The sequence below is a fragment of the Salmo salar genome, chromosome ssa11 (genome assembly GCF_905237065.1).
Source record: "Salmo salar chromosome ssa11, Ssal_v3.1, whole genome shotgun sequence".
Lineage (NCBI taxonomy): Eukaryota > Metazoa > Chordata > Actinopteri > Salmoniformes > Salmonidae > Salmo > Salmo salar.
This window is the reverse complement of record NC_059452.1, coordinates 44,990,915-45,015,536: the sequence shown is the minus strand read 5'-3', so window position 1 is coordinate 45,015,536 and position 24,622 is coordinate 44,990,915. Positions and strand designations below refer to the sequence as shown.

Here is a 24,622-nt window from a genome sequence, read left to right as displayed (position 1 = left end):
ATGAGACTACACTCATAGTGACTTGTATATAGATGGAGACTACACTCATAGTGACTGGTATATAGATGGAGACTACACTCATAGTGACTGGTATATAGATGGAGACTACACTCATAGTGACTGGTATACAGATGAGACTATGATCATAGTGACTGGTATATAGATGAGACTACACTCAAAATGACTGGTATATAGGTGAGACTATGATCAAAGTGACTGGTATATAGATGGAGACTATGATCATAGTGACTGGTATATAGATGAGACTACACTCATAGTGACTGGTATACAGATGAGACTATGATCATAGTGACTGGTATATAGATGAGACTATACTCATAGTGACTGGTATATAGATGGAGACTACACTCATAGTGACTGGTACATAGATGGAGACTATACTAACAGTGACTGGTATATAGATGAGACTACACTCATACTGCCTGGTATATAGATGAGACTACACTCATAGTGACTGGTATATAGATGAGACTACACTCATAGTGACTGGTATATAGATGAGACTACACTCATAGTGACTGGTATATAGATGAGACTACACTCATAGTGACTGGTATATAGATGAGACTACACTCATAGTGACTGGTATATAGATGGAGACTACACTCATACTGACTGGTATATAGATGAACCTACACTCATAGTGACTGGTATATAGATGGAAACTACACTCATAGTGACTGGTATATAGATGAGACTACACTCATAGTGACTGGTATATAGATGGAGACTACACTCATAGTGACTGGTATATAGATGGAGACTATACTAACAGTGACTGGTATATAAATGAGACTACACTCAATATGCCTGGTATATAGATGGAGACTACACTCATAGTGACTGGTATATAGATGGAGATTACACTCACAGTGACTGGTATACAGATGAGACTATGATCATAGTGACTGGTATATAGATGAGACTACACTCATAGTGACTGGTATATAGATGAGACTATGGTCATAGTGACTGGTATATAGATGAGACTACACTCATAGTGACTGGTATATAGATGGAGACTACACTCATAGTGACTGGTATATAGATGGAGACTATGATCATAGTGACTGGTATATAGATGAGACTACACTCATAGTGACTGGTATATAGATGGAGACTACACTCATAGTGACTGGTATATAGATGAGATTACACTCATAGTGACTGGTATATAGATGGAGACTACACTCATAGTGACTGGTATATAGATGGAGATTACACTCACAGTGACTGGTATACAGATGAGACTATGATCATAGTGACTGGTATATAGATGAGACTACACTCATAGTGACTGGTATATAGATGAGACTATGGTCATAGTGACTGGTATATAGATGAGACTACACTCATAGTGACTGGTATATAGATGGAGACTATGATCATAGTGACTGGTATATAGATGAGACTACACTCATAGTGACTGGTATATAGATGGAGACTACACTCATAGTGACTGGTATATAGATGGAGACTACACTCATAGTGACTGGTATATAGATGAGACTACACTCATAGTGACTGGTATATAGATGAGACTATACTCATAGTGACTGGTATATAGATGAGACTACACTCATAGTGACTGGTATATAGATGGAGACTACACTCATAGTGACTGGTATATAGATGGAGACTACACTCATAGTGACTGGTATATAGATGAGACTACACTCATTGTGACTGGTATATAGATGAGACTATGATCATAGTGACTGGTATATAGATGGAGACTACACTCATAGTGACTGGTATATAGATGGAGACTATACTAACAGTGACTGGTATATAGATGAGACTACACTCATACTGCCTGGTATATAGATGGAGACTACACTCATAGTGACTGGTATATAGATGGAGATTACACTCACAGTGACTGGTATATAGATGAGACTATGATAATAGTGACTGGTATATAGATGAGACTACACTCATAGTGACTGGTATATAGATGAGACTATGGTCATAGTGACTGGTATATAGATGAGACTACACTCATAGTGACTGGTATATAGATGGAGACTACACTCATAGTGACTGGTATATAGATGGAGACTATGATCATAGTGACTGGTATATAGATGAGACTACACTCATAGTGACTGGTATATAGATGGAGACTACACTCATAGTGACTGGTATATAGATGAGACTACACTCATAGTGACTGGTATATAGATGAGACTATACTCATAGTGACTGGTATATAGATGAGACTACACTCATAGTGACTGGTATATAGATGGAGACTACACTCATAGTGACTGGTATATAGATGGAGACTACACTCATAGTGACTGGTATATAGATGAGACTACACTCATTGTGACTGGTATATAGATGAGACTATGATCATAGTGACTGGTATATAGATGGAGACTACACTCATAGTGACTGGTATATAGATGGAGACTATACGAACAGTGACTGGTATATAGATGAGACTACACTCATACTGCCTGGTATATAGATGGAGACTACACTCATAGTGACTGGTATATAGATGGAGATTACACTCACAGTGACTGGTATACAGATGAGACTATGATCATAGTGACTGGTATATAGATGAGACAACACTCATAGTGACTGGTATATAGATGAGACTATGGTCATAGTGACTGGTATATAGATGGAGACTACACTCATAGTGACTGGTATATAGATGAGACTACACTCATAGTGACTGGTATATAGATGGAGACTATGATCATAGTGACTGGTATATAGATGAGACTATGATCATAGTGACTGGTATATAGATGAGACTACACTCATAGTGACTGGTATATAGATGAGACTATGATCATAGTGACTGGTATATAGATGGAGACTACACTCATAGTGACTGGTATATAGATGAGACTATGATCATAGTGACTGGTATATAGATGGAGACTACACTCATAGTGACTGGTATATAGATGAGACTACACTCATAGTGACTGGTATATAGATGGAGACTACACTCATAGTGACTGGTATACAGATGGGACTATGATCATAGTGACTGGTATATAGATGAGACTACACTCATAGTGACTGGTATATAGATGAGACTATGATCATAGTGACTGGTATATAGATGGAGACTATGATCATAGTGACTGGTATATAGATGAGACTACACTCATAGTGACTGGTATATAGATGGAGACTACACTCATAGTGACTGGTATATAGATGAGACTACACTCATAGTGACTGGTATATAGATGGAGACTACACTCATAGTGACTGGTATATAGATGGAGACTACACTCATAGTGACTGGTATATAGATGAGACTACACTCATAGTGACTGGTATATAGATGAGACTTTACTCATAGTGACTGGTATATAGATGAGACTACACTCATAGTGACTGGTATATAGATGGAGACTACACTCATAGTGACTGGTATATAGATGGAGACTACACTCATAGTGACTGGTATATAGATGGAGACTACACTAACAGTGACTGGTATATAGATGAGACTACACTCATACTGCCTGGTATATAGATGGAGACTACACTCATAGTGACTGGTATATAGATGAGACTACACTCATAGTGACTGGTATATAGATGAGACTACACTCATAGTGACTGGTATATAGATGGAGACTACACTCATAGTGACTGGTATACAGATGAGACTATGATCATAGTGACTGGTATATAGATGAGACTACACTCATAGTGACTGGTATATAGATGAGACTATGATCATAGTGACTGGTATATAGATGGAGACTATGATCATAGTGACTGGTATATAGATGAGACTACACTCATAATGACTGGTATTTAGATGAGACTACACTCATAGTGACTGGTATATAGATGAGACTATGATCATAGTTACTGGTATATAGATGAGACTATGGTCATAGTGACTGGTATATAGATGAGACTATGATCATAGTGACTGGTATATAGATGGAGACTACACTGATAGTGACTGGTATAGAGATGAGACTATGATCATAGTGACTGGTATATAGATGAGACTACACTCATACTGACTGGTATATAGATGGAGACTATGATCATAGTGACTGGTATATAGATGGAGACTACACTCATAGCGACTGGTATATAGATGGAGACTATGATCATAGTGACTGGTATATAGATGAGACTATGATCATAGTGACTGGTATATAGATGGAGACTACACTCATAGCGACTGGTATATAGATGAGACTATGATCATAGTGACTGGTATATAGATGGAGACTACACTCATAGTGACTGGTATATAGATGAGACTACACTCATAGCGACTGGTATATAGATGAGACTATGATCATAGTGACTGGTATATAGATGGAGACTATCAGGACATAAAGAGAGGAGGGAGCAGAGCGAAACATACCTTTTTACTACAGCGACTATCACAGTGTTTTTTGAAGAGGTCACCGCCCTGATTGACCTGAAAGGAAAACAAAGACACACATTTATCATTTAGCTAGAAAACATACTGGTGGAAACTGCCACAGAGCCATCAAATCAATGGAGCTCCAGTTTTTCAAGCTCTGGTTCAAGACTAACAGTACTAGGCTCTGTGGTGCAGCTCTGTGAGTAGGACTAGACCCTGTGGTGCAGCTCAAATTCTCCCAGACCAAAGCTCTGTGTGCACGACTGGTGCAGCTCTGTGAGCAGGCCTAGGCCCTGTGGTGCAGCTCCATGAGCAGGCCTAGGCCCTGTGGTGCAGCTCTATGAGCAGATCTAGGCCCAGTGAAAGAATGCAGTGTAGCAGTCGTGGTCATCCGGCTGTGGTTTCTCTTCAGCCAGTCACCATAAAGAAGCTTTAGTTCTCCACAGAGAGCCCTGCGTGTACACTGAACCTATAGACTGGCCAAGATGAATAAGGTTAACATACAGGCTACGGCCAGAGTCAATTAATGTTTGTAAACTTGTTTTTGGTTTGGGCCCGGGCTAAAGATAGAGTGGTGTGTGGAGGGGGGAGGGGGGAGAGCTGTTGCTAGTTGAGAAGGGACCTGACTTCACCAGGTAGCAGGGGACTTAGGTCTGAGGACAGGCACACCGCAGAAACTAGAAAACCCATCGTTCCAATTTGGGAAACCCATCTAGTCAGTAAGGATGCTGCATTAGGTGGGTCACAACATTTCTATGTGTGTGTGGAAACAGCAAAACACAGTATTGTCTAGCACAGTGTATTGTGACCAGGTCTTCCTTGAAAAATAGGTATTTTGACCTCAATGGGACAAACTGGTCAAATAAAGGATTTTATTAGTTAATATGAACATAACCAACCAGCATAGTAACATACCAGCATAGTAACCAACCAGCATAGTAACATACCAGCATAGTAACATACCAGCATAGTAACCGACCAGCATAGTAACATACCAGCATAGTTACATACCAGCATAGTAACCAACCAGCATAGTAACATACCAGCATAGTAACATACCAGCATAGTAACATACCAGCATAGTAACATACCAGCGTAGTAACACACAAGCACAATAACACACCAGCATAGTAACATACCAGCATAGTAACACACCAGCATAGTAACATACCAGCATAGTAACCAACCAGCATAGTAACCAACCAGCATAGTAACATACCAGCATAGTAACATACCAGCATAGTAACCGACCAGCATAGTAACATACCATCATAGTTACATACCAGCATAGTAACCAACCAGCATAGTAACATACCAGCATAGTAACATACCAGCATAGTAACATACCAGCATAGTAACATACCAGCGCAGTAACACACCAGCGTAGTAACACACCAGCATAGTAACATACCAGCATAGTAACATACCAGCGTAGTAACCAACCAGCATAGTAACATACCAGCATAGTAACATACCAGCATAGTAACCGACCAGCATAGTAACATACCAGCATAGTTACATACCAGCATAGTAACCAACCAGCATAGTAACATACCAGCATAGTAACATACCAGCATAGTAACATACCAGCATAGTAACATACCAGCGTAGTAACACACAAGCACAATAACACACCAGCATAGTAACATACCAGCATAGTAACACACCAGCATAGTAACATACCAGCATAGTAACCAACCAGCATAGTAACCAACCAGCATAGTAACATACCAGCATAGTAACATACCAGCATAGTAACCGACCAGCATAGTAACATACCATCATAGTTACATACCAGCATAGTAACCAACCAGCATAGTAACATACCAGCATAGTAACATACCAGCATAGTAACATACCAGCATAGTAACATACCAGCGCAGTAACACACCAGCGTAGTAACACACCAGCATAGTAACATACCAGCATAGTAACATACCAGCGTAGTAACCAACCAGCATAGTAACATACCAGCATAGTAACATACCAGCATAGTAACCGACCAGCATAGTAACATACCAGCATAGTTACATACCAGCATAGTAACCAAACAGCATAGTAACATACCAGCATAGTAACATACCAGCATAGTAACATACCAGCATAGTAACATACCAGCGTAGTAACATACCAGCGTAGTAACACACCAGCACAATAACACACCAGCATAGTAACATACCAGCATAGTAACACACCAGCATAGTAACATACCAGCATAGTAACCAACCAGCATAGTAACCAACCAGCATAGTAACATACCAGCATAGTAACATACCAGCATAGTAACTGACCAGCATAGTAACATACCAGCATAGTTACATACCAGCATAGTAACCAACCAGCATAGTAACATACCAGCATAGTAACATACCAGCATAGTAACATACCAGCATAGTAACATACCAGCACAGTAACACACCAGCGTAGTAACACATCAGCATAGTAACATACCAGCATAGTAACATACCAGCGTAGTAACACACCAGCGTAGTAACATACCAGCATAGTAACACACCAGCATAGTAACATACCAGCATAGTTACATACCAGCATAGTAACATACCAGCACAGTAACCAACCAACATAGTAACATACCAGCATAGTAACCAACCAGCATAGTAACATACCAGCATAGTAACCAACCAACATAGTAACATACCAGCATAGTAACCAACCAACATAGTAACACACCAGCATAGTAACATACCAGCATAGTAACCAACCAACATAGTAACATACCAGCATAGTAACCAACCAACATAGTAACACACCAGCATAGTTACATACCAGCATAGTAACACACCAGCATAGTTACATACCAGCATAGTTACATACCAGCATAGTAACAAACCAGCATAGTAACATACCAGCATAGTAACACACCAGCATAGTAACATACCAGCATAGTAACATACCAGCATAGTAACATACCAGCATAGTAACCAACCAACATAGTAACACACCAGCATAGTAACATACCAGCATAGTAACCAACCAACATCGTAAAACACCAGCATAGTTACATACCAGCATAGTTACATACCAGCATAGTAACATACCAGCATAGTAACATACCAGCATAGTAACACACCAGCATAGTAACATACCAGCATAGTAACATACCAGCATAGTAACCAACCAACATAGTAACACACCAGCATAGTTACATACCAGCATAGTAACCAACCAACATAGTAACACACCAGCATAGTAACATATTAGCATAGTAACATACCAGCATAGTAACATACCAGCATAGTAACACACCAGCATAGTAACATACCAGCATAGTAACATACCAGCATAGTAACATACCAGCATAGTAACCAACCAACATAGTAACACACCAGCATAGTTACATACCAGCATAGTTACATACCAGCATAGTAACATACCCAACCAGCATAGTAACATACCAGCATAGTAACATACCAGCACAGTAACATACCAGCACAGTAACATACCAGCACAGTAACATACCAGCATAGTAACATACAAGCATAGTAACATACCAGCATAGTAACATACCAGCATAGTAACACACCAGCATAGTAACATACCAGCATAGTAACATACCAGTATAGTAACACACCAGCATAGTAACATACCAGCATAGTAACATACCAGCATAGTAACATACCAGCAGAGTTACATACCAGCATAGTAATATACAAGCATAGTAACATACCAGCATAGTAACATACCAGCATAGTAACATACCAGCACAGTAACATACCAGCATAGTAACATACCAGCATAGTAACACACCAGCATAGTAACATACCAGCATAGTAACATACCAGCATAGTAACATACCAGCAGAGTTACATACCAACATAGTAACACACCAGCATAGTTACATACCAGCATAGTTACATACCAGCATAGTAACATACCCAACCAGCATAGTAACATACCAGCATAGTTACATACCAGCATAGTAACATACCAGCACAGTAACATACCAGCATAGTAACATACCAGCATAGTAACATACAAGCATAGTAACATACCAGCAGAGTAACCAACCAACATAGTACCATACCAGCATAGTAACCAACCAACATAGTAACACACCAGCATAGTTACATACCAGCATAGTAACATACCAGCGCAGTAACATACCAGCATAGTAACATACCAGCATAGTAACATACAAGCATAGTAACATACCAGCATAGTAACCAACCAACATAGTAACATACCAGCATAGTAAACAACCAACATAGTAACACACCAGCATAGTAACATACCAGCACAGTAACATACCAGCATAGTAACATACCAGCATAGTAACATACCAGCATACACACCAGCATAGTTACATACCAGCATAGTAACATACCAGCATAGTAACATACCAGCATAGTAACATACCCGCATAGTAACATACCAGCACAGTAACATACCAGCACAGTAACATACCAACATAGTAACATACCAGCATAGTAACATACCAGCATAGTAACATACCAGCACAGTAACATACCAGCATAGTTACACACCAGCATAGTAACATACCCAACCAGCATAGTAACATACCAGCATAGTAACATACCAGCACAGTAACATACCAACATTGTAACATACCAACATAGTAACATACCAGCATAGTAACATACCAGCACAGTAACATACCAGCATAGTAACATACCAGCACAGTAACATACCCAACCAGCATAGTAACATACCAACATAGTTACATACCAACATAGTAACACACCAACATAGTAACATACCCAACCAGCATAGTAACATACCAGCATAGTAACATACCCAACCAGCATAGTAACATACCAACATAGTTACATACCAACATAGTAAGATCACCTACCGGCATAGTAAGATCACCTACCGGCATAGTAAGATCACCTACCGGCATAGTAACATACCAACATAGTATGATCAACTACCAGCATAGTAACATACCAACATAGTAAGATCACCTACCGGCATAGTAACATACCAACATAGTAAGATCACCTACCGGCATAGTAAGATCACCTACCAGCATAGTAACATACCAACATAGTAAGATCACCTACCGGCATAGTAACATACCAACATAGTAAGATCACCTACCGGCATAGTAAGATCACCTACCGGCATAGTAACATACCAACATAGTAAGATCACCTACCGGCATAGTAACATAACAGCATAGTAAGATCACCTACCAGCATAGTAACATACCAGCATAGTAACATACCAACATAGTAAGATCACCTACCGGCATAGTAACATACCAACATAGTATGATCAACTACCAGCATAGTTACATACCAACATAGTAAGATCACCTACCGGCATAGTAAGATCACCTACCGGCATAGTAAGATCACCTACCGGCATAGTAACATACCAACATAGTAAGACCACCTACCTGCATAGTAACATACCAGCATAGTAAGATCACCTACCGGCATAGTAACATAACAGCATAGCAAGATCACCTACCAGCATAGTAAGATCACCTACCGGCATAGTAACATACGAACATAGTAAGATCACCTACCGGCATAGTAACATACCAGCATAGTAAGATCACCTACCGGCATAGTAAGATCACCTACCAGCATGGTAACATACCAACATAGTAAGAAAACCTACCAACATAGTAACATACCAACATAGTAACATACCAGCATGGTAAGATCACCTACCGGCATAGTAAGATCACCTACCGGCATGGTAACATACCAACATAGTAAGATCACCTACCAGTATAGTAGCATACCAACATAGTAAGATCACCTACCAACATAGTAACAAACCAACATAGTAAGATCACCTACCGGCATAGTAACATACCAGCATAGTAAGATCACCTACCGGCATAGTAACATAACAACATAGTAAGATCACCTATCGGCATAGTAACATACCAACAAAGTAAGATCATCTACCGGCATAGTAACATACCAGCATAGTAAGATCACCTACCGGCATAGTAACATACCAACATAGTAAGATGTGTCATTGGATGCTAGCATGCTAGTTAGCTACGGCGTCATAAGACACGGTGTACTGGGTGGGTTTCACGGAAGAATACTGTACCAAGTTATCTAGCTGAATAAACTAAGTTTGAGCCTATTCCTGGAAACATTGAACCACTGTAGTTTACATCTATTATAATTTCTAAGTGGAAGTTGGAATAGTTATATTTGAGTGTTTCAGCGAATGGTTAGTGAGGGAGGCCCTGCTCTCTCGCTTCCCCAGTTGTTTAGTTAATTTTCATTCCAATCTCCTTTGCATTAGCGTAGCCTCTCCTGTAGCCTGTCAACTATGTGTCTGTCTATCCCTGTTCTCTCCTCTCTCCACAGACCACACAAACGCTTCACACCGCATGGCCGCTGCCACTCTAACCTGGTGATCCCAGCGCGCACGACCCACGTGGAGTTCCAGGTCTCCGGCAGCCTCTTGAACTGCCGGTCTGCGGCCAACAAGGCAGAGTTCATCTCAGCCTATGCTACCCTCCAGTCCCTCGACTTCTTGGCACTGACGGAAATATGAATTACCACAGAAAACACTGCTACTCCTACTGCTCTCTCCTCGTCTGACCACGTGTTCTCGCATACCCCGAGAGCATCTGGTCAGCGGGGTGGCGGGACTGGAATCCTCATCTCTCCCAAGTGGACATTCTCTCTTTCTCCCCTGACCTATCTGTCTATCTCCTCCTTTGAATTCCATGCTGTCACAATCACTAGCCCATTCAAGCTTAACATCCTTATAATTTATCGCCCTCCAGGTTCCCTTGGATGAGCTTGACGCCTTGATAAGTTCCTTTCATGAGGATGGCTCACCCCTCACAATTCTGGGTGACTTTAACCTCCCTACGTCAACCTTTGACTCATTTCTCTCTGCCTCCTTCTTTCCACTCCTCTCCTCTTTTGGCCTCACCCTCTCACCGTCCCCCCCTACTCACAAGGCAGGCAATATGCTTGACCTCATCTTTAGTAGATGCTGTTCTTCTACCAATCTCACTGCAACTCCCCTCCAAGTCTCCGACCACTACCTTGTATCCTTTTCCCTCTCGCTCTCCTCCAACACTACTCACTCTGCCCCTACTCAGATGGTATTGCGCCGTCGCAACCTTCGCTCTCTCTCTCCTGCTACTCTCTCCTCTTCCATCCTTTCATCTCTTCCCTCTGCTCAAACCTTCTCCAACCAATCTCCCGATTCTGCCTCCTCAACCCTCCTCTCCTCCCTTTCTGCATCCTTTGACTCTCTATGTCCCCTATCCTCCCGGCCGGCTCGGTCCTCCCCTCCTGCTCCGTGGCTTGACAACTCATTGCGAGCTCACAGAACAGGGCTCCGGGCAGCCGTGTGGAAATGGAGGAAAACAAGCCTCCCTGCGGACCTGGCATCTTTTCACTCCCTCCTCTCCACATTTTCTTCCTCTGTTTCTGCTGCTAAAGCCACTTTCTACCACTCTAAATTCCAAGCATCTGCCTCTAACCCTAGGAAGCTCTTTGCCATCTTCTCCTCCCTCCTGAATCCTCCTCCCCCTCCTCCCTCTCTGCGGACGACTTTGTCAACCATTTTGAAAAGAAGTTTGACGACATCCGATCCTCGATTGTTAAGTCAAACGACACCGCTGGTCCTGCTCACATTGCCCTACCCTATGCTTTGACCTCTTTCTCCCCTCTCTCTCCAGATGAAATCTTGCGACGGCCGGCCGCCCAACAACCTGCCCGCTTGACCCTATCCCCTCCTCTCTTCTCCAGACCATTTCCGGAGACCTTCTCCCTTACCTCACCTCGCTCATCAACTCATCCTTGACCGCTGGCTACGTCCCTTCCGTCTTCAAGAGAGCGAGAGTTGCACCCCTTCTCAAAAAACCTACACTCGATCCCTCCGATGTCAACAACTACAGACCAGTATCCCTTCTTTCTTTCCTCTCCAAAACTCTTGAGCGTGCCGTCCTTGGCCAGCTCTCTTGCTATCTCTCTCAGAATGACCTTCTTGATCCAAATCAGTCAGGTTTCAAGACTGGTCATTCAACTGAGACTGCTCTTTTCTGTGTCACGGAGGCTCTCCGCACTGCTAAAGCTAACTCTCTCTCCTCTGCTCTCATCCTTCTAGACCTATCTGCTGCCTTTGATACTGTGAACCATCAGATCCTCCTCTCCACCCTCTCCGAGTTGGGCATCTCCGGCGCGGCTCACTCTTGGATTGCATCCTACCTGACAAATCGCTCCTACCAGGTGGCATGGCGAGAATCCGTCTCCGCACCACGTGCTCTCACCACTGGTGTCCCCCAGGGCTCAGTTCAAGGCCCTCTCCTATTCTCGCTATACACCAAGTCACTTGGCTCTGTCATATCCTCACATGGTCTCTCCTATCATTGCTACGCAGACGACACACAATTAATCTTCTCCTTTCCCCCTTCTGATAACCAGGTGGCGAATCGCATCTCTGCATGTCTGGCAGACATATCAGTGTGGATGACGGATCACCACCTCAAGCTGAACCTCGGCAAGACGGAGCTGCTCTTCCTCCCGGGGAAGGACTGCCCGTTCCATGATCTCGCCATCACGGTTGACAACTCCATTGTGTTCTCCTCCCAGAGTGCTAAGAGCCTTGGCGTGACCCTGGACAACACCCTGTCGTTCTCCGCTAACATCAAGGCGGTGACCCGATCCTGTAGGTTCATGCTCTACAACATTCGCAGAGTACAACCCTGCCTCACACAGGAAGCAGCGCAGGTCCTAATCCAGGCACTTGTCATCTCCCGTCTGGATTACTGCAACTCGCTGTTGGCGGGGCTCCCTGCCTGTGCCATCAAACCCCTACAACCCATCCAGAACGCCGCAGCCCGTCTGGTGTTCAACCTTCCCAAGTTCTCTCACGTCACCCCGCTCCTCCGCACACTCCACTGGCTTCCAGTTGAAGCTCGCATCTGCTACAAGACCATGGTGCTTGCCTACGGAGCTGTGAGGGGAACAGCACCTCCGTACCTTCAGGCTCTGATCAGTCCCTACACCCAAAGAAGGACACTGCGTTCATCCACCTCTGGCCTGCTCGCCTCCCTACCTCTGCGGAAGCACAGTTTCCGCTCAGCCCAGTCAAAACTGTTCGCTGCTCTGGCACCCCAATGGTGGAACAAGCTCCCTCACGGCGCCAGGACAGCGGAGTCAATCACCACCTTCCGGAAACACCTGAAACCCCACCTCTTTAAGGAATACCTGGGATAGGATTAAGTAATCCTTCTAACCCCCCAAAAAAAGATATAGATGTACTATTGTAAAGTGGTTGTTCCACTGGATATCATAAGGTGAATGCACCAATTTGTAAGTCGCTCTGGATAAGACGTAAATGACGTAAATGTAAAATGTAAAATCACCTACCGGCATAGTAACATACCAACATAGTAAGATCCCCTACCGGCATAGTAAGATCACCTACCGGCATAGTAACATACCAACATAGTAAGATCACCTACCAGCATAGTAACATACCAACATAGTAAGATCACCTACTGGCATAGTAACATACCAACATAGTAAGATCCCCTACTGGCATAGTAACATACCAACATAGTAAGATCACCTACCAGCATAGTAACATAACAGCATAGTAAGATCACCTACCAGCATAGTAACATAACAGCATAGTAACATACCAGCATAGTAAGATCACCTACCAGCATAGTAACATAACAGCATAGTAAGATCACCTACCGACATAGTAACATACCAGCATAGTAAGATCACGTACCAGCATAGTAACATACCAGCATAGTAAGATCACCTACCAGCATAGTAAGATCACCTACCGGCATAGTAAGATCACCTACCGGCATAGTAACATACCAACATAGTAAGATCACCTACCGGCATAGTAAGATCACCTACCGCCATAGTAACATACCAACATAGTAAGATCAACTACCACCATAGTAACATACCAACATAGTAAGATCAACTACCACCATAGTAACATACCAGCATAGTAAGGTTACCTACCGGCATAGTATGGTCACCTACCTGCATTGTAAGGTCACCTACCTGAATAGTAAGGTCACCTACCTGAATAGTAAGGTCACCTACCTGAATTGTAAGGTCACCTACCTGAATAGTAAGGTCACCTACCTGAATAGTAAGGTCACCTACCTGAATAGTAAGGTCACCTACCTGAATAGTAAGGTCACCTACCTGCATTGTAAGGCCACCTACCTGCATTGTATGGTCACCTACCGGCATTGTAAGGTCACCTACCGGCATAGTATGGTCACCTAACAGCATAGTAAGGCCACCTACCGGCATTGTAACATACCAGCAAAGTAAGATCACCTAACGGCATAGTAAGGCCACCTACCAGCATTGTAACATACCAGCAAAGTAAGATCACCTACCGGCATTGTAACATACCAGCAAAGTAAGATCACCTACCGGCATAGTGCTTCAGCGGGAACATATCAGAACGAGCATATTCCTAACCTACTGATATAACAAGGTAACGTACCAGGATATACCTAACCTACTGATATAACAAGGTAATGTACCAGCATATTCCTAACCTACTGACATAACAAGGTAATGTACCAGCATATTCCTAACCTACTGATATAACAAGGTAACGTACCAGGATATACCTAACCTACTGATATAACAAGGTAACGTACCAGGATATACCTAACCTACTGATATAACAAGGTAACGTACCAGGATATACCTAACCTACTGCTATAACAAGGTAATGTACCACCATATATCTAACCTACTGATATAACAAGGTAACGTACCAGGATATACCTAACCTACTGATATAACAAGGTAATGTACCAGCATATACCTAACCTACTGATATAACAAGGTAACGTACCAGCATATACCTAACCTACTGATATAACAAGGTAATGTACCACCATATACCTAACCTACTGATATAACAAAGTAATGTACCAGCATATACCTAACCTACTGATATAACAAGGTAATGTACCACCATATACATAACCTACTGATATAACAAGGTAATGGACCACCATATAACTAACCTACTGATATAACAAGGTAATGTACCACCATATACCTAACCTACTGATATAACAAGATAATGTACCGGCATAGTGATTCAGCGTCGAAGTATCTGGAATGTCTGTGGTCGATGATGACGAGGTCGTGGTGCTTTTCCTGGAAACACTCCAGCGCCGCCTCTGGCGTCCTCGCCACGTTACACTTGAAGTTGGCCTTCTCACACGCCCAGCAGAACCCATTATTCTGGCTGTCCTCTTTGGCAAATACTAACAGTACCTGTAAGGGGAGAGGTTAGGGGTCAAATACTAACAGTACCTGTAAGGGGAGAGGTTAGAGGTTAAAGGTCAAATACTAACTGTACCTGTAAGGGGAGAGGTTAGGAGTTAAAGGTGAAATACTAACAGTACTTGTAAGGGGAGAGGTTAGAGGTTAAAGGTCAAATACTAACAGTACCTGTAAGGGGAGAGGTTAGGGGTTAAAGGTAAAATACTAACAGTACCTGTAAGGGGAGAGGTTAGGGGTTAAAGGTAAAATACTAACAGTACCTGTAAGGGGAGAGGTTAGGGGTGCGCACAAACAACCACACACAGTCAGAGAGCATACACATACACCCTCCTACCAAGCAGCATACTTTCACATAGGTTTCGCTGTGGCACACACACACACACACACACACACACACACACACACACACACACACACACACACACACACACACACACACACACACACACACACACACACACACACACACACACACACACACACACACACACACACACACACACACACCTACACTCACACACACAGAGAGAGAGAGAGAGAGAGAGAGAGAGAGAGAGAGAGAGTGAGAGAGAGAGAGAGAGTGAGAGAAGGCAGGTAGCTCGATGAGTCACTGGGCCTAACAGACGTCATCGTGGACCAGTTGGCAGGAGACACAATCAATGTACAGAATGGGAAGTTTGTTCAGCAGTCTCACGGTTTGCATCACAACTGCAAAACTGAGTTAAAGGTACAAAGACGTCTCTCTGTTCACTTAAAGTCCAGGAGGCCAGGAGCTAGGAGGCCAGGAGCTAGAAGCCAAGAGACCAGGAGCTAGGAGGCCAGGAGCTAGAAGTCAAGAGGCCAGGAGCTAGGAGGCCAGGAGCTAGAAGTCAAGAGGCCAGGAGCTAGGAGGCCGGGAGCTAGGAGGTCGGGAGCTAGGAGGCCAGGAGCTAGGAGACCGGGAGCTAGTAGGCCGGGAGCTAGAAGTCAAAAGGCCAGGAGCTAGGAGGTCAGGAGCTAGGAGGTCAGGAGCTTGGAGGCCAGGAGCTAGGAGGCCGGGAGCTAGGAGGCCGGGAGCTAGGACCAGGAGGCCAGGAGCTAGGAGGTCGGGAGCTAGGAGGTCGGGAGCTAGGAGGTCGGGAGGTAGGAGGCCCGGGAGCTAGGAGGCCGGGAGGTAGGAGGTCGGGAGCTAGGAGGCCGGGAGCTAGGAGGCCGGGAGGAGCTAGGCGGCCGGGAGCTAGGAGGTCGGGAGCTAAGAGGCCAGGAGCTAGGAGGTCGGGAGCTAGAAGTCAAGAGGCCGGGAGCTAGGAGGTCGGGAGCTAGGAGGCCGGGAGCTAGGAGGTCGGGAGCTAGGAGGCCGGGAGCTAGGAGGCCGGGAGCTAGGAGGCCGGGAGCTAGGAGGCCGGGAGGTAGGAGGTCAGGAGCTAGGTCAGGAGCTAGGACCAGGAGGCCAGGAGCTAGGAGAACAGGAGGCCAGGAGCTAGGAGGACAGGAGCTAGGAGCTAGGAGGTTGGGAGCTAGGAGGCCGGGAGCTAGGAGGTCGGGAGATAGGGGATCGGGAGCAAGAAGGCCGGGAGCAAGGAGGCCGGGAGCAAGGAGGCCGGGAGCTAGGAGGTCGGGAGCTAGGAGGCCGGGAGCAAGGAGGCCGGGAGCTAGGAGGCCGGGAGCTAGGAGGCCAGGAGCTAGAAGCCAAGAGGCCAGGAGATAGGAGGCCAGGAGCTAGAAGTCAAGAGGCCAGGAGCTAGGAGGCCGGGAGCTAGAAGTCAAGAGGCCAGGAGCTAGGAGGCCGGGAGCTAGGAGGTCGGGAGCTAGGAGGCCAGGAGCTAGGAGACCGGGAGCTTGAATAGGTTATAGAAAAGTAGGCTGTCTGAAATGATAGTCTAGCCCTCCCAGTTCTCCCACTGCATTTCATATACAGGATCCTTAGCCAATGTAGCCAAGTCTCCTTTTCCTGAGAGAAAACGTTTTTTTCTTTCTATAGTTCATTTCTTTAGGCTAAACCTTGTTCAGTCATGTTACCTCATTAACTAGCTATAGCTAACAACCTGGGGCGTGTTCAGTTGGACGAAACGTTTAGATAGAAATATGCTATGAAGAACAAACATGCCGATCTGACATGTTGAAGAAGGAAAAACAACGGCTCTATTCACGGAATTTCTATCTACAATGTTCGAGAAAGTTTTACAATTGGCCCTGGTAAAATTACCAGTACCCTGCTGAATGTAACCTTGGTAACATTACCAGTACCCTGCTGAACGTAGCCATGGTAACACTATATCTGTCTGAGTAAATAACTCTATATCTGACTGGATAAATAACTCCTCTATATCTGACTGGGTAAATAACTCCTCTATATCTGACTGGGTAAATAACTCCTCTTACCACTACACTATGTCTGACTGGGTAAATAACTCCTCTATATCTGACTGGGTAAATAACTCCTCGTCACTACACTATATCTGACTGGGTAAATAACTCCTCTATATCTGACTGGGTAAATAACTCCTCTATATCTGACTGGGTAAATAACTCCTCTATATCTGACTGGGTAAATAACTCCTCTATATCTGACTGGGTAAATAACTCCTCTATATCTGACTGGGTAAATAACTCCTCTATATCTGACTGGGTAAGTAACTCCTCTATATCTGACTGGGTAAATAACTCCTCTATATCTGACTGGGTAAATAACTCCTCTATATCTGACTGGGTAAATAACTCCTCTATATCTGACTGGGTAAATAACTCCTCTATATCTGACTGGGTAAATAACTCCTCTATATCTGACTGGGTAAATAACTCCTCTTACCACTACACTATGTCTGACTGGGTAAATCACTCCTCTATATCTGACTGGGTAAATAACTCCTCGTCACTACACTATATCTGACTGGGTAAATAACTCCTCTATATCTGACTGGGTAAATAACTCTATATCTGACTGGGTAAATAACTCCTCTATATCTGACTGGGTAAATAACTCCTCTATATCTGACTGGGTAAATAACTCCTCATCACTACACTATATCTGACTGGGTAAATAACTCCTCTATATCTGACTGGGTAAATAACTCCTCTATATCTGACTGGGTAAGTAACTCCTCTATATCTGACTGGGTAAATAACTCCTCTATATCTGACTGGGTAAATAACTCCTCGTCACTACACTATATCTGACTGGGTAAATAACTCCTCTATATCTGACTGGGTAAATAACTCCTCTATATCTGACTGGGTCAATAACTCCTCTACATCTGACTGGGTAAATAACTCCTCTATATCTGACTGGGTAAGTAACTCCTCTATATCTGACTGGGTAAATAACTCCTCTTACCACTACACTATGTCTGACTGGGTAAATAACTCCTCTATATCTGACTGGGTAAATAACTCCTCATCACTACACTATATCTGACTGGGTAAATAACTCCTCTATATCTGACTGGGTAAATAACTCCTCTATATCTGACTGGGTAAATAACTCCTCTATATCTGACTGGGTAAATAACTCCTCTATATCTGACTGGGTAAATAACTCCTCATCACTACACTATATCTGACTGGGTAAATAACTCCTCTATATCTGACTGGGTAAATAACTCCTCTATATCTGACTGGGTAAATAACTCCTCTATATCTGACTGGGTAAATAACTCCTCATCACTACACTATATCTGACTGGGTAAATAACTCCTCTATATCTGACTGGGTAAATAACTCCTCATCACTACACTATATCTGACTGGGTAAATAACTCCTCTATATCTGACTGGGTAAATAACTCCTCTATATCTGACTGGGTCAATAACTCCTCTACATCTGACTGGGTAAATAACTCCTCTATATCTGACTGGGTAAGTAACTCCTCTATATCTGATTGGGTAAATAACTCCTCTATATCTGACTGGGTAAATAACTCCTCTATATCTGACTGGGTAAATAACTCCTCATCACTACACTATATCTGACTGGGTAAATAACTCCTCTATATCTGACTGGGTAAATAACTCCTCTACATCTGACTGGGTAAATAACTCCTCTTGTCACTACACTATATCTGACTGGGCAAATAACTCCTCTATATCTGACTGGGTAAATAACTCCTCGTCACTACACTATATCTGACTGGGTAAATAACTCCTCTATATCTGACTGGGTAAATAACTCCTCTTACCACTACACTATGTCTGACTGGGTAAATAACTGTTCTATATCTGACTGGGTAAATAACTCCTCGTCACTACATTATATCTGACTGGGTAAATAACTCCTCTATATCTGACTGGGTAAATAACTCCTCTATATCTGACTGGGTAAATAACTCCTCATCACTACACTATATCTGACTGGGTAAATAACTCCTCTATATCTGACTGGGTAAATAACTCCTCTATATCTGACTGGGTAAGTAACTCCTCTATATCTGACTGGGTAAATAACTCCTCTATATCTGACTGGGTAAATAACTCCTCGTCACTACACTATATCTGACTGGGTAAATAACTCCTCTATATCTGACTGGGTAAATAACTCCTCTATATCTGACTGGGTAAATAACTCCTCTATATCTGACTGGGTAAATAACTCCTCTTACCACTACACTATGTCTGACTGGGTAAATAACTCCTCTATATCTGACTGGGTAAATAACTCCTCGTCACTACACTATATCTGACTGGGTAAATAACTCCTCTATATCTGACTGGGTAAATAACTCCTCTATATCTGACTGGGTAATAACTCCTCTATATCTGACTGGGTAAATAACTCCTCATCACTACACTATATCTGACTGGGTAAATAACTCCTCTATATCTGACTGGGTAAATAACTCCTCTATATCTGACTGGGTAAATAACTCCTCTATATCTGACTGGGTAAATAACTCCTCGTCACTACACTATATCTGACTGGGTAAATAACTCCTCTATATCTGACTGGGTAAATAACTCCTCTATATCTGACTGGGTCAATAACTCCTCTACATCTGACTGGGTAAATAACTCCTCTATATCTGACTGGGTAAGTAACTCCTCTATATCTGACTGGGTAAATAACTCCTCTTACCACTACACTATGTCTGACTGGGTAAATAACTCCTCTATATCTGACTGGGTAAATAACTCCTCGTCACTACACTATATCTGACTGGGTAAATAACTCCTCTATATCTGACTGGGTAAATAACTCCTCTATATCTGACTGGGTAAATAACTCCTCTATATCTGACTGGGTAAATAACTCCTCTATATCTGACTGGGTAAATAACTCCTCATCACTACACTATATCTGACTGGGTAAATAACTCCTCTATATCTGACTGGGTAAATAACTCCTCTATATCTGACTGGGTAAGTAACTCCTCTATATCTGACTGGGTAAATAACTCCTTTATATCTGACTGGGTAAATAACTCCTCTATATCTGACTGGGTAAATAACTCCTCTATATCTGACTGGGTCAATAACTCCTCTACATCTGACTGGGTAAATAACTCCTCTATATCTGACTGGGTAAGTAACTCCTCTATATCTGACTGGGTAAATAACTCCTCTTACCACTACACTATGTCTGACTGGGTAAATAACTCCTCTATATCTGACTGGGTAAATAACTCCTCGTCACTACACTATATCTGACTGGGTAAATAACTCCTCTATATCTGACTGGGTAAATAACTCCTCTATATCTGACTGGGTAAATAACTCCTCTATATCTGACTGGGTAAATAACTCCTCATCACTACACTATATCTGACTGGGTAAATAACTCCTCTATATCTGACTGGGTAAATAACTCCTCTATATCTGACTGGGTAAGTAACTCCTCTATATCTGACTGGGTAAATAACTCCTCTATATCTGACTGGGTAAATAACTCCTCGTCACTACACTATATCTGACTGGGTAAATAACTCCTCTATATCTGACTGGGTAAATAACTCCTCTATATCTGACTGGGTCAATAACTCCTCTACATCTGACTGGGTAAATAACTCCTCTATATCTGACTGGGTAAGTAACTCCTCTATATCTGACTGGGTAAATAACTCCTCTATATCTGACTGGGTAAATAACTCCTCATCACTACACTATATCTGACTGGGTAAATAACTCCTCTATATCTGACTGGGTAAATAACTCCTCTTGTCACTACACTATATCTGACTGGGCAAATAACTCCTCTATATCTGACTGGGTAAATAACTCCTCGTCACTACACTATATCTGACTGGGTAAATAACTCCTCTATATCTGACTGGGTAAATAACTCCTCTTACCACTACACTATGTCTGACTGGGTAAATAACTCTTCTATATCTGACTGGGTAAATAACTCCTCGTCACTACACTATATCTGACTGGGTAAATAACTCCTCTATATCTGACTGGGTAAATAACTCCTCTATATCTGACTGGGTAAATAACTCCTCTATATCTGACTGGGTAAATAACTCCTCCTATATCTGACTGGGTAAATAACTCCTCTATATCTGACTGGGTAAATAACTCCTCTCACTACACTATATCTGACTGGGTAAATAACTCCTCTATATCTGACTGGGTAAATAACTCCTCTATATCTGACTGGGTAAATAACTCCTCTATATCTGACTGGGTAAATAACTCCTCTATATCTGACTGGGTAAATAACTCCTCTTGCCACTACACTATATCTGACTGGGTAAATAACTCCTCTATATCTGACTGGGTAAATAACTCCTCTTGCCACTACACTATATCTGACTGGGTAAATAACTCCTCTATATCTGACTGGGTAAATAACTCCTCGTCACTACACTATATCTGACTGGGTAAATAACTCCTCTATATCTGACTGGGTAAATAACTCCTCTATATCTGACTGGGTAAATAACTCCTCTATATCTGACTGGGTAAATAACTCCTCTATATCTGACTGGGTAAATAACTCCTCGTCACTACACTATATCTGACTGGGTAAATAACTCCTCTATATCTGACTGGGTAAATAACTCCTCTATATCTGACTGGGTAAATAACTCCTCTATATCTGACTGGGTAAATAACTCCTCTATATCTGACTGGGTAAATAACTCCTCTATATCTGACTGGGTAAATAACTCCTCCTATATCTGACTGGGTAAATAACTCCTCGCTATATCTGACTGGGTAAATAACTCCTCTATATCTGACTGGGTAAATAACTCCTCTATATCTGACTGGGTAAATAACTCCTCTATATCTGACTGGGTAAATAACTCCTCTATATCTGACTGGGTAAATAACTCCTCTATATCTGACTGGGTAAATAACTCCACTACACTATATCTGACTGGGTAAATAACTCCTCTATATCTGACTGGGTAAATAACTCCTCGTCACTACACTATATCTGACTGGGTAAATAACTCCTCTATATCTGACTGGGTAAATAACTCCTCTATATCTGACTGGGTAAATAACTCCTCTATATCTGACTGGGTAAATAACTCCTCTATATCTGACTGGGTAAATAACTCCTCATCACTACACTATATCTGACTGGGTAAATAACTCCTCTATATCTGACTGGGTAAATAACTCCTCTATATCTGACTGGGTAAATAACTCCTCTATATCTGACTGGGTAAATAACTCCTCTATATCTGACTGGGTAAATAACTCCTCTATATCTGACTGGGTAAATAACTCCTCTATATCTGACTGGGTAAATAACTCCTCTATATCTGACTGGGTAAATAACTCCTCTATATCTGACTGGGTAAATAACTCCTCTCCACTACACTATATCTGACTGGGTAAATAACTCCTCTATATCTGACTGGGTAAATAACTCCTCATCACTACACTATATCTGACTGGGTAAATAACTCCTCTATATCTGACTGGGTAAATAACTCCTCTATATCTGACTGGGTAAATAACTCCTCTATATCTGACTGGGTAAATAACTCCTCGTCACTACACTATATCTGACTGGGTAAATAACTCCTCTATATCTGACTGGGTAAATAACTCCTCTATATCTGACTGGGTAAATAACTCCTCTATATCTGACTGGGTAAATAACTCCTCTATATCTGACTGGGTAAATAACTCCTCTAGCCACTACACTATATCTGACTGGGTAAATAACTCCTCTATATCTGACTGGGTAAATAACTCCTCGTCACTACACTATATCTGACTGGGTAAATAACTCCTCTATATCTGACTGGGTAAATAACTCCTCTATATCTGACTGGGTAAATAACTCCTCTATATCTGACTGGGTAAATAACTCCTCATCACTACACTATATCTGACTGGGTAAATAACTCCTCTATATCTGACTGGGTAAATAACTCCTCTATATCTGACTGGGTAAATAACTCCTACTATATCTGACTGGGTAAATAACTCCTCTATATCTGACTGGGTAAATAACTCCTCGTCACTACACTATATCTGACTGGGTAAATAACTCCTCTATATCTGACTGGGTAAATAACTCCTCTATATCTGACTGGGTCAATAACTCCTCTACATCTGACTGGGTAAATAACTCCTCTATATCTGACTGGGTAAAGTAACTCCTCTATATCTGACTGGGTAAATAACTCCTCTTACCACAACACTATGTGAGACTGGGAAAATAACTCCTCTATATCTGACTGGGTAAATAACTCCTCGTCACTACACTATATCTGACTGGGTAAATAACTCCTCTATATCTGACTGGGTAAATAACTCCTCTATATCTGACTGGGTAAATAACTCCTCTATATCTGACTGGGTAAATAACTCCTCTATATCTGACTGGGTAAATAACTCCTCATCACTACACTATATCTGACTGGGTAAATAACTCCTCTATATCTGACTGGGTAAATAACTCCTCTATATCTGACTGGGTAAGTAACTCCTCTATATCTGACTGGGTAAATAACTCCTCTATATCTGACTGGGTAAATAACTCCTCGTCACTACACTATATCTGACTGGGTAAATAACTCCTC

At 42.4% G+C, this 24,622-nt stretch overlaps 1 protein-coding gene across 2 annotated transcripts in view; it reads right to left on the bottom strand.

Annotated features, from left to right (window-relative positions):
* Positions 1-24,622, bottom strand: part of LOC106592114 (high affinity cAMP-specific and IBMX-insensitive 3',5'-cyclic phosphodiesterase 8A) — a 395,948-nt gene that overhangs the window by 61,044 nt on the left and 310,282 nt on the right. For both annotated transcript variants that reach the window (XM_045689647.1, XM_045689648.1), the window contains exons 3-4: positions 15,464-15,654; positions 4,394-4,450 (exon numbers count right to left, since the gene is read on the bottom strand). In XM_045689647.1, coding sequence (XP_045545603.1) covers positions 4,394-4,450; positions 15,464-15,654 — 248 coding nt within the window. The remainder of the gene's footprint in view (positions 1-4,393; positions 4,451-15,463; positions 15,655-24,622) is intronic.